Source organism: Amyelois transitella, chromosome 3, assembly GCF_032362555.1.
Source record: "Amyelois transitella isolate CPQ chromosome 3, ilAmyTran1.1, whole genome shotgun sequence".
Taxonomy (NCBI): domain Eukaryota; kingdom Metazoa; phylum Arthropoda; class Insecta; order Lepidoptera; family Pyralidae; genus Amyelois; species Amyelois transitella.
The window spans coordinates 12,096,563-12,115,606 of NC_083506.1; the positions used below are offsets into that span (position 1 = coordinate 12,096,563).

The 19,044-nt window shown below is 36.5% G+C and overlaps 1 protein-coding gene across 1 annotated transcript; it reads left to right on the forward strand.

Annotated features, from left to right (window-relative positions):
- The first annotated feature begins 73 nt into the window (after nucleotides 1-73).
- LOC106132218 (scm-like with four MBT domains protein 2) lies at nucleotides 74-18,982 on the forward strand. The gene is made up of 7 exons (XM_060952671.1): nucleotides 74-322; nucleotides 10,922-11,332; nucleotides 11,793-11,912; nucleotides 12,491-12,619; nucleotides 14,078-14,937; nucleotides 16,191-16,366; nucleotides 17,543-18,982. Exons 1-7 carry the CDS (start codon nucleotides 248-250, stop codon nucleotides 18,373-18,375), a joined length of 2,604 nt encoding a protein of 867 aa, XP_060808654.1. The 5' UTR covers nucleotides 74-247; the 3' UTR covers nucleotides 18,376-18,982.
- Nucleotides 18,983-19,044: the final 62 nt, after the last annotated feature.

Sequence of the window (19,044 nt, forward strand, 5' to 3'; positions counted from 1 at the left end):
TGACGTTTGGTTTCATTTCAGTTGTCAAAAATATCTTGAAGAAAGATTTTGAAAATTAATTACACACACATATTTGGTTAAGAGCGCGAAGGGGAACGTTCTCTGAACATTTATAAGTAAAATAAATTTCCAGTCAGTGTGATGATTTTGCCAAATTGGTTTAGCAAAACTTTCATTTTATTATGAATAGGTTTTGAGTTAGTTGTATAAAGTCAATCAAATGAAACTAAATATTAATTCCTGAAAAATGGTCGAGTTTGATTGGAGTAAATTTTTGGAAGAAACTAAAAGCGTTGCTGTTCCAGAAGAATTGTTTGCTCATGTAAGTATGATATAAAATTTTAATTAAGTTTCAAAAGTAAATGAAAGTACATAATGCCTTTTATATTAGGTAATTACTTACTAAGATAAATTTTATTGTTTGGTCCTTGAAGTTATTTTCAAGTTTTCATTGATGTTATAAAATTTCATAGAATTTTATTTGAAGCCTAAATCTTTTTAATGGTTCAAGCTTACAACTAAGCTTAGCTTTATTTTTGCATTACGTATTTTTTGATCATTTATTTTTCAATGAAATATTTCCAGTTGCAAATTATTTCTATTTATAAAGAAATTAATATGGTTATAAGATCAGTTTATATATATTTTATATATATTACTTCATTACATATTTATAAAATCCTGCCACTAAAAATATCTGGTGCATACATTTTATTATAAAATATTCATGATCTATGTGTAATTGTATTTTATTCATAGTCCCCATAGAATTTGTTTTCAAATTTACCATCCATATGGAAAATAAACATATCTCTTTTCCATAGGGATTGGTGGACTCAATTTATTCTTAAAAAAATGCCATGCCTTTTTTAATGAGATTATTCCATGAGCTGCAATTATTATGTGTACCTATTATGTGTTAATGTAAAATTATGAAATCACTTCTTTTCTTGAACTTGAAATAAAAATAGTTTAGCTTTAAAAAAGTAAAACTTTTTTAGAAATAAATAAATTTTCATTCTTTTTTTGTATACTGCAACCTAATAACTTAAACAACTTAAACTGCAACAACTTAAACTGACTGCAACTTAATACAGCAACTCTAAACATATTACAGAGTAGCTGGTCCCTTTGGCTTTTTTCTACATGACATGATATAGATCTTACATTTTTTTTTCACTAAAAGAAAATGCTCATCAGTTTGAACAACTTTTGTCAAGACGTCTTTTTCATAATTCGGATGATTTAGCTGGTCTGTAATGGTTCTGCATCAGGTGTTCCAGATCTTCGATTTTTATATGCCAACAGAAAATGCTTATCAGGTTGAATAACTTTTGTTAAGACCTCATTTTGTTATTTCCTATAGTTTAGCTGAGTTGTTATGTTTCCGTATCAGCTGTACCAGATTCCTAAATAAATTATACCCCATTATGTTGGCCAGACACTTATGTCTGATGACAATTTTGATGACTGATTTGAATTAAACTTTTTTTGTCATACAACAAAAAGAAGATTTTTTCAAATTCATGCTCCTTAGGTTACTCTTTTTTTATATGTTATACATTATTTTTTTTTAAATGTACAAAATGTACAGACAATTTTTTTTTACTGTTTTATTATATGTATTGATGACAAGGATTTGTGGAGATTTAAATGCAGATTCATATATATCACCCGTCTCGGATTTGCTTTAATCTGAACTATTGTATCTTGTTATTCCTTTTAGTTTTCTGCGTATATAATTGTCCAACAGTCTCGCAAGGACTAAAAGGTCACAATCGGCTGTTTGGATTAATAATGGAATTGAGATTCAAATAGTTCAGTGCCGTGTGGTTCCCGGCACCAATACAAAAAAAAAATAGAATAGGCCCACTCCATCTCTTTCCCATGGATGTCGTAAAAGGCGACTAAGGAATAAATTCACAAACTTGGGATTCTTTTTTAGGCGATGGGTTAGCAACTTGTCACTATTAGAATCTCAATTATATCATCAATCATTAATTAAAGATGCTAATTACATTGAGGAAATGATTAAATCCGCAGGAGACTTATGTACCTGTGGAATATTTAACGGGTCAAGTATCAGTAGTACCGTAGTTCCCTCCCCATGTCTTGGGGGCTTGTCTGATAGTATGCTGGAGAGTGTCGGTGTTGATATGTGTAGCCCCCAGAACACAGTCATTTTTTCAGACAGCATAGGACGCAACATGGGTAAACTGTTTAGTGAGAATTTATCAAATATAATAAATTATTGTCTACCCAATTCCAACTTCTCACAAATTATTAATTGTATAAAAAATACACAATTGAGCAATACATCTACAATTGTTATAATGGTTGGAAACAGTTTAAATATTAGTAAACAAGACCTTATTCAGGGTCTTGGTACTCTGAATAATTTAAATGTAGGTAAAATAATTTTTTGTGCTTTTCCCTATATAAGTTGTCAGACGCCAAAGAAGAATAAATTTATTCATTTGATGAACAGTATTATTGTTCATAATACATATGTCATGTCGTCATGACAAGTTTGTATTTTTTGATACAAATCTGTTCATAAAAAATTGTTTTTTGACTAAAGATAATATTTATCTTTCTAGACTTTATAAAAAAAAATTGCTACTTTGATAGCAAACAACATAAAAGAACGGACGAGTTTACATTGTGGTAAACTACATTGTTTACAAAATCTGACAAAATCTACAGAATCATCAAATTTTTGTAATGATGATTCTGTGGACGCTACATGTGGTTTAAACTAAACCACAGGACAAAAGGAAGGACAAATGAATTAAAAATTGTACAACAAAATATACAGGGCCTTCCTGGCAAAGAACTTATTATTGATCTATTTAATGAAAAAATGGATGTTAATATGGTGTGTTTGACTGAGCATTGGATCTTGGAGGGTGAGCTGATGCCCAGTCTTAACAATTTTAATGCGGTGAGCTGCTTCAGGAGAGGGTCTGCAATCAGACGCGGTTCTGTAATATATGTTAAAAATGGTCATCGCTGTAAAGAGCGCCATGACATAGTCAGACTTTCTCTTGAGCGCTGTGTTGAGGTATCTTGTGCCGAGCTTGAGGAACACATTGTTATTTGTATTTATAGTCCGCCCAACAGTAGTATTATGGATTTCCTGAATGTAATGGAGGAAGTTCTAATAGTAGCTACAAAAAGTAATAAGAAAGTAATTGTTTGCGGTGATTTTAACATTGACATATTAGTAAGCTCCACAGTGACAATACAGTTTCTTAACCTATTTAAATGTTTTAACTTAGATAATGCCTTCTTGGAACCAACCCGCTTCACTGCCACATCTGCTAAATGTATTGATAATGTTTTTGGTGAACAAAAACCAAATAACAAAAAAGTATTTAGTAAATTACCCTCTGATCACTGCGGTCAATTAGTTACCTTTTCCACTAAACGTAGTACATGTGATGGATTAATTATGTGCAGACCTATCACAGCCCATAAAATCAATAAATTTACAAGTTCTTTAGAAAAAAAAATTTGCGCAGTAACTTACACGGGCAGCGATCTTAATGGTCATTATAATAAGTTATTTACTACCATTTCAGACGCGTACTCTAAAACATTTATACAAAAGAAACGGAAATGCAATAATAACTTTAAATTCAATGAATGGGCTACTGTTGGCATCTACAAAAGTAGAAAGACTTTGTACGATTTATATGCCCAAAAACAGTATCGATTTGAAAGCGGCTTCGTAGACCATGTTAGGAATTATTCAAAAATTTTCAAAAAAGTATGTCTACATGCAAAATCTTTGTTCATTAATAAAAAATAAGTAATGCTCCTAACAAAACAAAGGAAACCTGGAGTGTTATAAACAAGGAAACTGGTAGAAGTAATTTTAAAGAAAATATTAATGAAATTAAATTTAATAATAGGAAAATTTCCTCTACAACAGAAATAGTAAATTTATTTGAACATTTTTTTACAAATATACCGTTGGAATTAACTTCTTATATTGACTCATGCCCTAATGAAGCTGAAATACTACTTAAAAATAATGTCAGCATTTGCAGTTCCAAATTTAAATTCTTAAATATTGACCCTACTGACATTATTAATACCTTTAAAGAACTTAATCTGAAAAAGTCTGAGGATTATTGGGGTATGTCGGCTGTTGTGATATGTTATATTATAAATATTATAGCTGAGGACTTAGCATATATATTCAATAATTGTGTTGACCAAGGGATATTTCCAAATTTTATGAAGTATAGTAAACTAATTCCATTATTCAAGAAAGGTGAAAAATCAGATCCTGGTAATTATAGACCAATCTCAATTTTACCAATTTTGAGCAAGGTGTTCGAGAGAATCATGCTTAATCAAATGCAGCGTCACTTTAAGTCTAATAAATTATTTCATAGTCAGCAATACGGCTTTACTGAGGGGAAATGTACAACAGATGCAGGTGTGGCTCTTGTCACTCATATTCTCAATGCATGGGAAGGCTCACAGGATGCCATCGGAGTGTTTTGCGATCTGACCAAAGCATTTGATTGCGTAGATCATAGAACTCTTCTGCTCAAGCTCGCTCATTACGGGTTCGATACTGCTGCCGTTGAACTAATTAAATCATATCTTAGTGATAGATTACAGACGGTAGATTTAAATAATACAAAATCGAAAGGAGTGACGGTAAAAATTGGGGTACCGCAAGGTTCCATTTTGGGACCTTTTCTCTTTCTGATATATATCAACGACCTGCCTTGCATGATTGAGAAACAGACTGGCATCGTGTTGTTAGCAGATGATACGTCACTAATTTTTAGAATGAACCGCCGTAGCGAAATCTGTGATGATGTGAATAGCACTTTAGCCGCCATTTCTAACTGGTTTACAATCAACAACTTACTGTTAAATGCAAATAAGACCCAATGCATTAAGTTTACACTTCCCAATGTGCGGCAGGCAAATGTGGATATTAGTATAAGTAGTAAAAGATTAGATTTTGTTGATAGTACTACTTTCTTAGGAATAACATTAGATTCAAATTTGAAATGGCATGCTCACATTTTAAAACTTTCTAAAAGGCTTAGTTCTGCAGCATACGCTATTCGTCGTATTAGGCATTTGACGGATGTGGCAACTGCTAAGCTAGTATATTTTAGTTATTTTCATAGTTTAATGTCATATGGTCTACTGCTTTGAGGATCAGCAGCAGACATACAAACTATTTTCATTTTACAAAAAAGGGCAATTCGATATATCTACGTTCTTAAACAAAGAGATTCCCTTAGAGATTTTTTCAAAAACCTAAATATTTTAACTTTGCCCTCCCAATACATATTCGATAACATCATGCATGTTAGGAAAAACTTAGACTCTTTCAAAAAAGTAGGTGAATGTACTAGTAGATCACTGCGGAACAATTACAAGTTGTCGATCCCAGCACATCGGCTGGCTAAGGTAGGGAAATCATTTCTGATTAATTGTATAATATTTTATAATAAATTACCAAAAAGTGTTCTTGAAATGAATGATAGAAAATTCAAAAAGTATATTAAAGTTGAGCTTTGTAGGAAAGCCTATTACAGCACGGATGATTATATTAATGATAAACATGTGTGGCCCGAGCTGGACATAATGGCCTCTTAAATGCTTGTGTATTTTTGACATAATTTGTACAGTATGTACATATTTTATTTTATATTTATTTTATTTGACGAAATATTCGTATTGACATAATCAGTTCTACATTCATACATATTTTTTAATGTAGACAATGTGCATTCGTCCACGATTTAGATTTAAGAGATCTATATTTGTAAATTGACGTCCTATGATAATGCTGCAGTGTAGTTTGTTCCGCCGCTTCTTCTACACATGCGCTTTGGAAGCGGTAGTAGTTATAATTAGATTTAATTTATGTGACGTCAATAAGTGATACCTTGTATCCAATTTTGAAAATAAATCTATTCTATTCTATCATTAAGCCAAATAAGCTTGTCAAGACTGTTGGCTCTATCTACCCCACAAGGGATACAGACGGGACCATATGTATGTATGTATGTATAAGAGTGATGCTTCCGTTTCGTTCAAATCTCAACGATTTTGAAGAAAGTTTTTTTTTATTCGATTTTTCAAAAGTTATATATAATCATTCGTGTACCTTTAACGTATAAATTATCAGTAAAGGCCTTCATGAAAAAGCTTTCATTGTCAAAAAAATTGCTGGAATGTAATGAACCCACAGAAGGCAATGAAATAAGAACGGAAGGTAATGATTGAATTTGGAAGGTAATGAAATAAAATTAAATATGACGGGAGTGTAATGATTTTGAATGGAAATTAATGAATAATCAGAAGATGAAATCTTTTACGTACCTATAACTTAGGTAGGTATATGATTTTTTTAATATTTTTGGACAATAAATAAAAGTCGTGGGTGTGTAATCGAACTTCTATTGTATTAATTAAATGTGTTATTCATGAACCCATATAAAATAATGGAAAAATTATAAAAAAGAAATCAAATATTCAAGCGTACCCCATACTAATATGGGAATAAGCGTAAGAAAGATAATAGTCTAATATTAAAAAACATTGTGTTACAAAAGTAGTAAGTAAGAGAAGTACTTAACTCACAAAAAATGAAATAAAAATTCAACCAAGTTTAACATAATAATATTTTGATCTGGTTTAAAATTTTAGACTTACATACATACATACATAAACTCACGCCTCTTTCCCGGAGGGGTAGGCAGAGACTACCTCTAATTTTAGACTTATAAGATAAAATTACAAAACTTAAATCGCGTTTTATAAAACATACTTAAAATCACGCCTCTTTCCCGGAGGGGTAGGCAGAGACTATCTCTTTCCACTTGTCACTATATCTGCATACTTCCTTCGCTTCATCAACATTCATAACTCTCTTCATGCAACCTCTGCGGTTTCGGGTACTCTTGACCTGACCCTTTACCAGGACGTCCTTAATTAGATCAAGATACGTTCGTCTAGGTCTTCCCACTCCGACCTTTCCCTCCACAGTCTCCTTGTATATCTGCCAAGTCAACCTGCTTTCATTCATACTCTCCACATGACCAAACCATCTTAACATAGGTACCCTTTTCTATTTCTGTAAATACAACTTCTTTCACATCACAGCACTCCTTTATCACGCTGTTCCTAATCCGGTACCCAATTTCACACCCATCATACTCCTTAACGCTCTCATTTCCACCGCATTTGTTCTGCTTTCGTGCTTCTTTTGCCATACCCAACTTTCACTCCCATACATTAAAAATCTTAATAAAATATAACGGATTATTTAACATTATAAAAAAATCAGTAAATCAGTCTAATCTAAGTTACAATCAGTCATTTTTACTTATTTAAAATTAATATTTGGTAAATTTTTAAACACAAATTGCCTTCTTCTTAATTCTTCCGGCTCATTCACATGTTGCAAAATTCGTGTTTCGGGTACAACGTCATCATCGCTAATTAGCGGCCATCTAAATTTCTTAGTCTTGCCCTGCCCTTTCCTTAAAAAAAATATTTTATACTCTAGCGAACTTTGCATTCTTTTTAAAAATTTACTGATAAAATAATTAGAATTCTTTTTTATCTTGTATTTTATGACCAACCAATCGTCTATATTATACTTTAGTTCAATCTCCTCAATATTTTCTTTATCTAATGCAACATAGCTGTTGTGTGCTAGTTCGGTTATGTTAGAAGTAACCTGAGGAGGAGATACATTACTATCAATTCTTATGGAGTCTATGTGGTCTTCAAAATCTTGGAGTTTTGGGCGTTGGTGAATGAACTTTTCAAATTCTGTTTGGTCAATTGAACAGAAACTTGGACTGTTTCTAGACGGCTTTTTGAAACTTTGATAATTTACTGCAATGTTTGACAATATTTTTATTTTAGGACTGCCTTCAACTATTATGTCAGAGTTTAACAATTCCATAGAATCAAATTGTCTCAAGTCTCCTATGTTATTGAAAATGGTTGGCGAATCGATATGTATGAAATTTTGTAAAGAGTCAGGAATCGATCCAGTTTCGTCAGTATCCGTTGGCTTCATCAAAACATCATCATATTTGGATGTTGATAAAGGCATAGCAGTTGTGTTTTTTAGGAACAATCCCACAGCCAGTACACTAAGATGTTTCCCACGTTTACATGGTACATAACTGTCACGACATGTAAAACAACTAAGACTTCTGAGTGAAATATCAAAAGGCAGCGAGGAAGTCCAAAGCGCTTTATTTGTACTTTTAAAAGCAGGTATGTCTTTCGGAAACTGCCACTAAACACTAGAAGATAAATCACGTTGCAGATTCTTAATAGCTGAATATTGCATTGTTATATTTAAAACATGCTTGAATAAAACTGCCAGTAGAGTTTCGAACTTCATAATGACGTTACCTACGTGGTAAATCTTCCTTTTTCTTTTTTAATATAACTCTCTCGTTTTTTTCCATCTTTTCCTACATAGTTTAGCGTCTCAAAAATCCATTTATAATTAACAATAGTTTTCCGATTGTCAAATTCCTGGTACGTCGTGACTTTATTTTTGCAGATTTAGCAATTTCTCTCTAAACAATTTCTTTCGTACACACTACAATATAAATTGTTCAAAACCTCAGATGAAGAATTTTCTGTGATTATATTAGCTTTCTTTAAAGAATTTCATTCTGTAAGATTGTTATTGCTTTTTAAATATTGTTATTGTTTTTTATCGCAGTTTCCTCATTGCGCTTGAAGTACTAGGTCATAATTAATTGATAACTAGACCCTACAGTATGCTTATACCTGAAGTTGTAATAATTTTATTACGTCTACATTTACAAACAAAAACTATGGAAGGTAATGTTTACTTACTCGTGACAAACGCTGTTTTCAGAAATCAAATCGTAAAAATATTTTGTCCGGGCAGCGTGCGTTCTCTCCTGACGACTTGTATCAACGGACTGAGGTGCGCGCGAACGTCTTTTGTTTGGCAAGAAATAGAAATTGTTGTACATGCATAAAAATTTTGTGTGGTTCCCGGCACCATTACAAACAAGAATAGGACCCCTTCATCTCTTTCCCATGGATGTCGTAAAAGGCGACTAAGGGATAGGCTTATAAACTTAGGATTCCTCTTTAAGGCGATGGGCTAGCAACCTGTCACTATTTGAATCTCAGTTCTATCATTAAGCCAAATAGCTGAACGTGGCTATTCAGTCTTTTCAAGACTGTTGGCTCTGTCTACCCCGCAAGGGATATAGACGTGACCATATGTATGTATGAATGTATGTATGCATAAAAATTTTAATGTTAAATGTTTGTGGAAGTGAATGAAGTTTTTGAGTTGACAAAACTTTGAGCACAATTCTTTCTATGTTAAAGACTTATAAAAAATACTGTATTGCAGGTTTATAATAGTTGGTGAATACATTAGTATATAAGAAAAAAAAATGTACTTTTCTCCTAGGAAAGTCGAAAAAAGTGTGTCACAACGTTCTGAACGTCCATTTGAACAAGGAGAGGAATGAAAAAAGTACATGTTTTTGTTCTAAACTTTTTTTTGTTAAGAGGTTTAAACCTAATATAGATGATGGATATTTAAGATTAAAGTACGTCCTACCTTATTCAATAAAAAAAATACGGTTGATTACAATATTCATAACGACTTTTGACCTGGAATGGCGATTAGGACGAAACGAAAGAATCACTCATAATACAGGTAGATAGTCAATCACCTACAAGAAGAATCCTAAGTTTGTAAGCCATCTAACCAACAGCCAATATGGTTCATAGCACAAATTATATTGATAAGAATCTGCTCCGGCTGCTGCCTGAACCTCCGTCTCTTGCGGCAATTCCTTCACTTGCCCTGTTTCAATAGCTGGCTAAATGCAACAGCAGTAACTTTTTTCTTTGTTCAATATTTGTCCATCTCTGGCAGCTACTTCCGTTGGTTTTTTTTTCAGATTTATTTATGTATATTGTTTCTTTTATATTTTTTTTTCCTGTAGGTCTCTGTAGGTCTTTATTATTTTTTTGTTATATTTTTTTTTCTTTGTTAGAGCTTATCTGTGCGTGTTTTACGATCGCTGGATAATCCGCTGGATAGGTCTCTATTGTTAAGGTGGTACCCTAGGCACCATAAAAGTAATTATCCTTAGTCGTTTTATTATAGCCATATAAAAAAGTGGCCCATTTTGTTGACAAAGGTTTTACTGCTCATACGCACCTGACTAGGTCTTTGTATGTTTGCCTTCGTCTCCAGGTCATTAGTCCTTTAATTTTTTGTAAAATAAATTGTACTTATATTATCTACGTATTGTTTATTTATATTACCTATGATTTTTTCCACGCCCGGCCTAAAGAATATTACCATTTAGAGATAAGAAAAGAAAGGTTTTGTCAAAAGCTGAGATAAGAAAGGATATTTCAAAATTCAACCGCTAAAGGTGTCAAAAAATTTGTATGAAAAAGCAATTAAATCTTGACTGATGGACTAAAAATTTCTCTTTGGCAAAAATAATCAAAGAGGTGTATCAAGGTTTTTTTTTTTAAATACTAGTTCGCAAACCTTACGCTAGAGCGTCGCCGCAAACGTGACAAGATGCAGAAGATCACGTTAAGTCCAATTTTGTTCCGGACGTGACTATACTCAACCACTGTCCAAAGTCTGAGAGTATATCCTCTCTGCCTACTCCCCTGAGAAGGTAATATAAATTTAAAAAAAAAAGTAAAAAGAATTTATTCGTAAAAAAACACCATAACAAAAAGACAAAAAAAGGAACAAGAATAAGTACAAAAATAGACATGTAGTATGGTGCTCCCGAGAGGGCTGCAAGTTCTGTATGGAGAAAAATAAATAAATAATTACTTTTGCTATTTCAATTCATGTACCTATGATGTTGAATAATTACAGGTGGAAGGGAGCTTGGACAATGGCATCAAAAAGGGCAAGCTTGTGGAGGTCTGCCACAAGACCAACCCGGACGTCTATTGGATAGCCAAGATCACCATGGTCTGCGGGCCCCTACTACACATCAAATTCATCGGAGCAGAAGAGGATATCTGGTGTGACCTAACCAACACAAAAGTCCACCAATTGGGATGGTGCGGTAAATTCGATGAGTCAATTGAACCGCCTGATGAAATCAATGAGAAATATGGTGATTCTATTATAGACATTATGAAGAAAGTACTGATTGGTGGACAGTCTGTGTCTCAAGAAGCATTGAATAATAAAGGCTTATCGCCAATAGATAGAATCAAACCAGGCATGAAGGTGGAGATTCAGAATGTCATTGATCCGTATAGATATTGGATTGCAACTGTAAGTATTGTTTTATATATTAAGTCATAATAAAATGCAGAGGTTTTGAGAATCAACTTATTTTCTCATAGATAAAGATATAGTATAAAGGGTGATATTTTTTGTCCAAAATGTATTTGTTTTAACACTGTTGATGTATTTGTTAATACATCAGTAGTGTTTGGTTTGATTGAGAAAAGGGAGGAAAAATTTTAACTTTACCTTTATGCTCTTATCTATTTTTTAAAACAGTGAAAATATATATGGATATGTTCATTAGGTCTTGGGAATCAGAGATATTATTTGCCAGTGGCTAACGCACATGCTGCAGTGTAGTTTGTTCCGCCGCATCTTCTACACATGCGCTTTGGAAGCGGTGATAGTAACATTTAGATTTAAGTGATGTGACGTCAATAAGTGATACCCTGTAGCCAGTTTTGAAAGTAAATCTATTCTATTCTATTGATAATTTTTATTGCAGGTAAAAGAAAACGTGGGTGGCCGCCTGCTGCTGAAGTACGACGGCGCTGATGATCTGAGTGACTTCTGGATATTCTTTTCAAACCCCCGATTGTCCAGCTTCGGTTTCGTCACCAATAAGGTAAGTAGAACGTTTTCCTCGTGAACCAACTGATATGCACAATGACAGTGCAAGGTTGAAGAGTGGAGGGTTTATTTATTTATTTTACATACATACATACATACATATACATATATATATAGTCACGTCTATGCATCCGCATGGGATATGCGGTGTAGACAGAGCCAACAGTATTTTTAAGACTGAAAGGCCACTTTCAGCTAGGATATGGATCTATGATGGATTTGAGATTTAAATAGAGACAGGTTGCTAGCACATCGCCTATTTATTTTGGTTTTTAAAAAAGATATATATATGTGAACTCCATAGTTTCCCTTCTCGTAGGAATTTCATTAAAAAGAAGCCTATGTTTCACTTCAAATGAGTGGCACATAATTCTATATTACTACATTATATTTAAATCGGTTTAGTGCTTTAGCTTAAAAATCTCTATAGATAGAAAAAGAGATACACTTCTGAATATAATATTTAGTATGGTTTATTGGCCATTCAGTCTTTTCAAGGCTGTTGGCTCTGTCTGCCCCGCAAGGGATATAGACGTGACCATATGTATGTATTAAAATTGTCCATTGTTACAGGGCTCACCGTGGCAGTTCAAGTACCCGGGGAAAGTGAACAAATTTTTGTGTAAAAATAAACTGAGCACGCAGCTGAGGCAGAGTGCTGAGGAGTCCATCAAAGAGCCCACTCCGGCTGATTTGTTTCAGGTAAACATTGCTTTCAAATCAATTTTGTATTGCTTTGGTATCAGGTAGAAATTGTTTTTAAATCAGGTATACATTGCTTTGACCTAGATATAGATTGGTTTGAGTTCAGGTATAAATTGCTTTGGGTTCAGGTATAAATTGCTTTCAAACTTTTACCTGTATTATCTAGATGTAAGGTGACCATGTACCCAGATTTAAGTTACTACATACATACATAAAATCACGCCTCTTTCCCGGAGGGGTAGGCAGAGACCATATCTTTCCACTTGCCACGATCTCTGCGTACTTCCTTCGCTTCATCCATATTCATAACTCTCTTCACGCAAGCTCGGCGGTTTCGTGTACTCTTGACCTGACCCTTTACCAGGACGTCCTTAATCTGATCAAGATACGTTCGTCTAGGTCTTCCCACTCCGACCTTTCCCTCCACACTCTCCTTGTATATCTACTTAGTCAACCTGCTTTCATTCATCCTCTCCACATGACCGAACCATCTTAACATACCCTTTTCTATTCCTGTAACTACATCTTCTTTCACATCACAACATTCCCTTATCACGCTGTTCCTTATCCGGTCACTCAATTTCACACCCATCATGCTCCTTAACGCTCTTATTTCCACTGCATTTATTCTGCTTCCGTGCTTCTTTTGCCATACCCAACTTTCACTCCCATACATTAATGTCGGGATCAACACGCCTTTATGCACAGCCAGTCGTGCCTTTTTGCATAGTTTCTGACTGCTCATAAAGGCATGCAAAGCTCCATTCCCCCCATGTTCCCCGCATTCACTCTTCTTTCAATATCACTATCACACTTACCATCTGATGTAAACTTTGATCCTAGAAATAAAAACTCTTTCACTTTATCAACTTTTTCTCCTCCAATGAAAATATTACATTCTGTCATTTCATTCTCCATTTCAAAAAACAATGTTTTAGTTTTACTAACGTTCACTTTCAGTCCTTTCTCTTTTAAAGCTTCATGCATACAGTTTACCATCTCCTGTAACTCTTCCGCTGACGACGCCAGTATAACCTGATCGTCGGCATAGAGCAGACATTTGACGAGCAACTCATTCATCCTTAATCCACTTTCAAACTCTTTCAAATCTGTCAATCAACTATCCATAAATAGGTTGAACAGCCACGGTGACGCAACACATCCTTACCTAACGCCTTTCTCAATTTTAAACCACTCAGTGTGCGCTCGGTTCATCCTGACACAAGCACTCGAATCCTCATATAAAGATTACAGTGCTCGTATTAAGAGACTGCTCACCCCATGCCTAGAAAGTGCTGACCATAATTAATTCCTCTCATCTCTAAGTAACTCTCCGCACATTTACAATTTTTTTTCCCTACTGACATTAAAGTACTTACCTACTTACACTCAATCTCTCCTTTAAGAATTTTTTCACATTTTTTCAGTTAATGAATATTTTTTTTATATTTACAGCCAAACCCAAGTTTAGAAGTCCACAACTTTGTAACTGGGATGAAGTTGGAAGCTTTAAACCCTCAAGACATGAAGTCAATAAGGCCAGCAACTGTCACTAAAGTGTTCAACAATTACCATTTCCTGGTCACTATTGACGACCATGCCGAAGACTATGAAGATTCCAAAATGGCGTGGATTTGTGATTCCAAGCACCCATACATCTTCCCAATAGGCTGGGCTCAAAAGTATAATATTACATTCAAAACGCCAAAAATTTGGAAAGAGGGTAAGTTTGATTGGGACGAATATTTGTCCATGACTTCATCAGTCCCCGCTCCGGAGTATTGCTTCGGAAACAAAACGCCACTGAAGGGCATCGAAGTCGGAATGATGTTGGAAGCGGTCAATCCTCAGAACCACGAGGAAATCCACGTCGCCAAGATAGATGCTATAGTTGAACATATGCTGTGTGTTGAGCTACTGCCTATCGGGGAGAAAGTGTGGTACGCTCAAGACAGTGATCTCTTATTCCCGGTCAGTTGGTGTGACAGTAACAACTACGCTTTGCACATACCTGACACATCAGCGGCCAAAGAGCCTCCAAAGGTACCCGAAACAAAAACTGTACATGTTAATTCCTCGGAGGAATGGTGTGATAGAATATTTTTCAATTACAAGTGTTACGCCGGGCCTTTGATAAGTAGGAACAAGCTGTCGCAGTTGCCTAAACACGTGGGTCCGGGGCCGCTGACGCTGGTGCTCAGAGAGGTGTTGAACAAGATGATATCGGCTTCGTACAAACCGGCCAAGCTGTTGAAGGACTGGGAATCGGATGAGCTGCCAGAGGAAGGGATGAGACTGGAAATGTTGAGAGCCAAGTAAGTATTCTTTTACTGAGTAACAATATGATGAATACCAAAAATCTGAAGGAATTTCATTTTTCTGATGTAAATATAATTTATAAGTCTTAATAATAAACATAATTAGGCGTCGGGACGTGACGACCCCATCGCCCCCTGGGTCACCTTCCCAGTGCAATCAGTCTCCGCAGGGCAGCTTGTGGCGAGCTGTTGGGGAGTAGCGACCCCACGGACCTGAGTGCTCCCAGGGGAGGCCCCTGTTCCTCGCCTCCGATCTTCCTTCGCCAAGGTCGGAGTGGAAACCGATGAGGGACAGGACCCCTACCTCTGGCTTGCCTTAACCGGCCGGTCAGAGTGGAGTCGCGAGAGCTATACGCTCGAAGGATGGAAGTGTAAAATGTCATAACGCCGGGGGTGCCTGACTGGATCACCACGATTTCACGCCCCTCAGTCTCACCTCTCGACATCCTTAGCCACCCACGCCGATGTTGCCCCTTTGTTGCTTATCATGGTGACTGATTTGAGGGGCCCATTTAGTGAGTGGCGAGTCACCACCTGCCACATAATAGTCACGTATTCATGATTATGGCAGGTGTCCGAACTTCTCCAGCAATAGCTCAGTTTAAATCCATCCAAACGTCAACTCCATAACCCATAATCCTTTTCCTTGTTTTGTAATAGCTCCACCTCCTGCCGAGACCTGTTCATGGACATATCGTCTATTGATATGCCCGGGAACGGGTTTTGGCAGGAGAACAACATAACATCAACTTCTCCAAAGGGCCTCTACGTGTTGGATTTATATCCCTACGCAAGCCTCTCAAAAATCCGGGGTGTATAGACCCGTGAAATCCAAGTGGAGAAATATAATAATTATTAGAGATCGTAGCAAGTGGAAAGAGGTAGTCTCTGCCTACCCCTCCGGGAAAGAGGCGTGATTTTATGTATGTATGTATGTATTAAGTCTTATAAGTATCTTTTTACACATTATATAGTTAAACATAATTATGTTTAAAAATATAAAAGAGCGAACATTTTCAAAGTGAAATATATTTGAACGTTTGAATCTTTCTCATTCCCAGAGTGACTTATAAGGCAAGCAGTGATCCATTAGCCAAAGCATTCACATACTCTCTTTAGCTACCTAATCTTTGTAGCAAGAATTCAACCGGGCCAGCTCAGCTTTAGGAATAATGATCTTGTACCTTTATCCAGAAAATAACGCATCTCATGCGCACGCATTTTTCAAATGATATCTTAATTTGTTTCAGACTGAAATCCGGCACCTACCACGCCTACGTGCCTATAGCTTTAACCGTGGACCAAGTGTTGCCGTTCTGCAAAGACATGTGCGCCAAGATGCAGGCCTGCCCGTGTCTGTTCGGCCCCGAGGAGTACCCCGGCCCGTGTCCCAATAACTGCCAGAACGTCGACAAGTCAATGTTCCGTAAGTGTTGAGAACAACTTATTGTAAGGAAAGATTTTCGATTACATTGCTGACTATTTTGACTAAAAATGGTGTTAAATGTCGGTTTGTCTTTTTCAATGAGCCTGTATCTATACAGATATGGTAAGATACGGCATACGCCTTACGGGGCAGACAGCCAACAGTTATCAAAAGACTAAAAGGCCATGTTCAGCTGTTTGGCTTAATGATAGAATTGAGATTCAAATAGTGACAGGTTGCTAGGCTATCGCCTAAAAGAGGAATCCTTAGTATATAATAAGCCTATCCCTTAGTCGCCTTTGACTACATCCATGGGAAAGAGATGGAGTGACTTACTTGACTTAAGGTCCTATGTCCCCTAGCTGGGGCAGAGGGCATCCACAGTGCGTCGCCATCCCGCTCGGTCTTGAGCTTCGCGTTTTATTTCGCTCCAAGTCTTCCCTAGATTCTTCACCTCTGCGATGATTGTCCGCCGCCAGGTCTGTTTAGGGCGGCCACGTTTACGCTTTCCTTGGGGATTCTAGTCTAGGGCTTGCCTCGGTATGTGTTCGGGGTCCCTTCGGAGCGTGTGGCCGATCCAGTTCCATTTGCGGCGTTAGATCTGCTGGTCGATCGGAGTCTCACCGCAGCGTTCCCACAGGTCTACGTTGGAGATTTTCTCAGGCCAGTAAACACCGAGAATACGGCGAAGACAGCGGTTAATGACGACTTGGAGACGGTGCGAGATGTCTTTAGTGACCTTCCACCTCTCACACCCATACAGCAAAACGGTTTTCACATTGGACCGGAATATTTTGAGCTTAACTCTCCTAGTCAGTTTCCGTGATTGCCATACAGGACGGAGCTGTGCGAAGGTTGCTCTTGCCTTGGCGATTCTCGAATTGATGTCCTCTTCAGTCCCTCCAGTTTCCGACACTACGCTACCGAGGTAGGTGAACTTGTGGACTCTCCACAACCTCTGTGCCGATAAGCAATGGTAGCCGATAGCCAGTTGCCCCGCACCTCATTTCCTGGGTCTTCCTGATATTCACTTTTAGAGATGGAGTGGTTTCTTTTAATTGGTGCCGGCAATAACACGGCACCGAATAATAATGAAATTTAGATGTCTCATTGTTCCTTGCAATGTAAATACATAAAGTCTATTAGATTTTTAATTTAAAATTGTCTACTTTCCAGACAATGGCACGGATCGCCGCGGAAGACCTAAGGGAAGCACATTAACTGGCAAGCGGAAAAGAAAGAAGTGTACTCAAGAGAAGAAAGAAAAGCTGCTTTCACAAGAGACTGCTAGCAATGATGGAAAGTCTGCAGAGAGTGAACAAAGCGCTGGTTCCACACCGCCTTCCGAATCTGGGACCAGGCCGAACTCTCCGGACAGCGGCGACTGCAAGAAAACCCAGAAGAAACGACGTGAACGCAAAAACGAATACCCGAAACTTGAAATGAAAACTCGCGGCGCCAAACTCCCCAATTTCGCCATACAAATGAAAGAAGCCCATTGGAACAAAAAAGATGTAGAGACGATGTACAATAATTCTTGCGCTCAAAAGAAAGGAAACACCCCAGATAGCGACACTGAGAACGACACTAATGGAAGCAGCTCCAATTCCAGAGACGCCAAGAATATTTCAGATGTTTCAGACTCTGAAGAACCGGAACTTAAGAAATTAAAGTTCAATACATACGATCCTTTGCCGTCTGATAACAAAATGTTTGAAAAGGATACTGATATAGCTCAGATAAAGGACAAACTGAAGCTATCGTCGAATCCGATGGATTGGACTGTCGATGACGTGTACAAATATCTTAACAATTCAAAAGACTGCAATCTGATAGCAGATAAGATGAGGCAAGAGGAAATAGATGGAGAGGCTCTCGTGATGTTGGACATGCCGACGATACGGGAGTTTCTTCACATAAAAAAAGAATTTGCAGTCCACTTATGTCGTCATATTTCGAAAATAAGATGTTTTTACGTTGAAAATTTTAAATATAAGAGATACGCGTGATAGCTTTAAGTAGTCCAAATCTAGTCCACAATAATTTTTTTCCTATTGTAATATTGGACATGCCGACGATACGGGACTTCCTTCACATGAAAAAAGAATTCGCGGTCAAAGTATGCGAACATATTCCGAAAATAAAATGGTTTTATGTGACAATTTTAAATATAAGAGACTGTGGTGATAGTTTTAAGTAGAGATGCGCCGAGTAACGAGTACCAAGTTTTACTCGCCTCAATTTTTTTTAACCGAGTACTCGGCCGAGTAACTCTGTTCTATCAAATACCCATTTTGCGTGCGAAAACAAGTACGAACAGGTTCGCGCCGACCGAGAGGCGGCTCGCGGTGACACGCCCCTCACCAGTCGCTTGATCGTTAGCAAACAAGTAATCCACGTTGCGCGTCATGGTAATTGAAAGTTTTTAATTATCCATTTACTGAGTGTAGTACTTAATTATATCTACCTAAATATATTGCATTAAAACCGAGTTATTAGGCCGAGTAAGAGTATCAAAAAACCCGCCGAATACGCCGAGTACGAAAAAATAATTCGCGGTCCAATAATGCAAGGTTAAAAATTTTGAATATAAGAGACTTCTGTGATAGTTTTAAGTATAAGTTCCTTGTATATAAATATTTGCTATATAATAGAAATATTTTATTTCACTACCAATT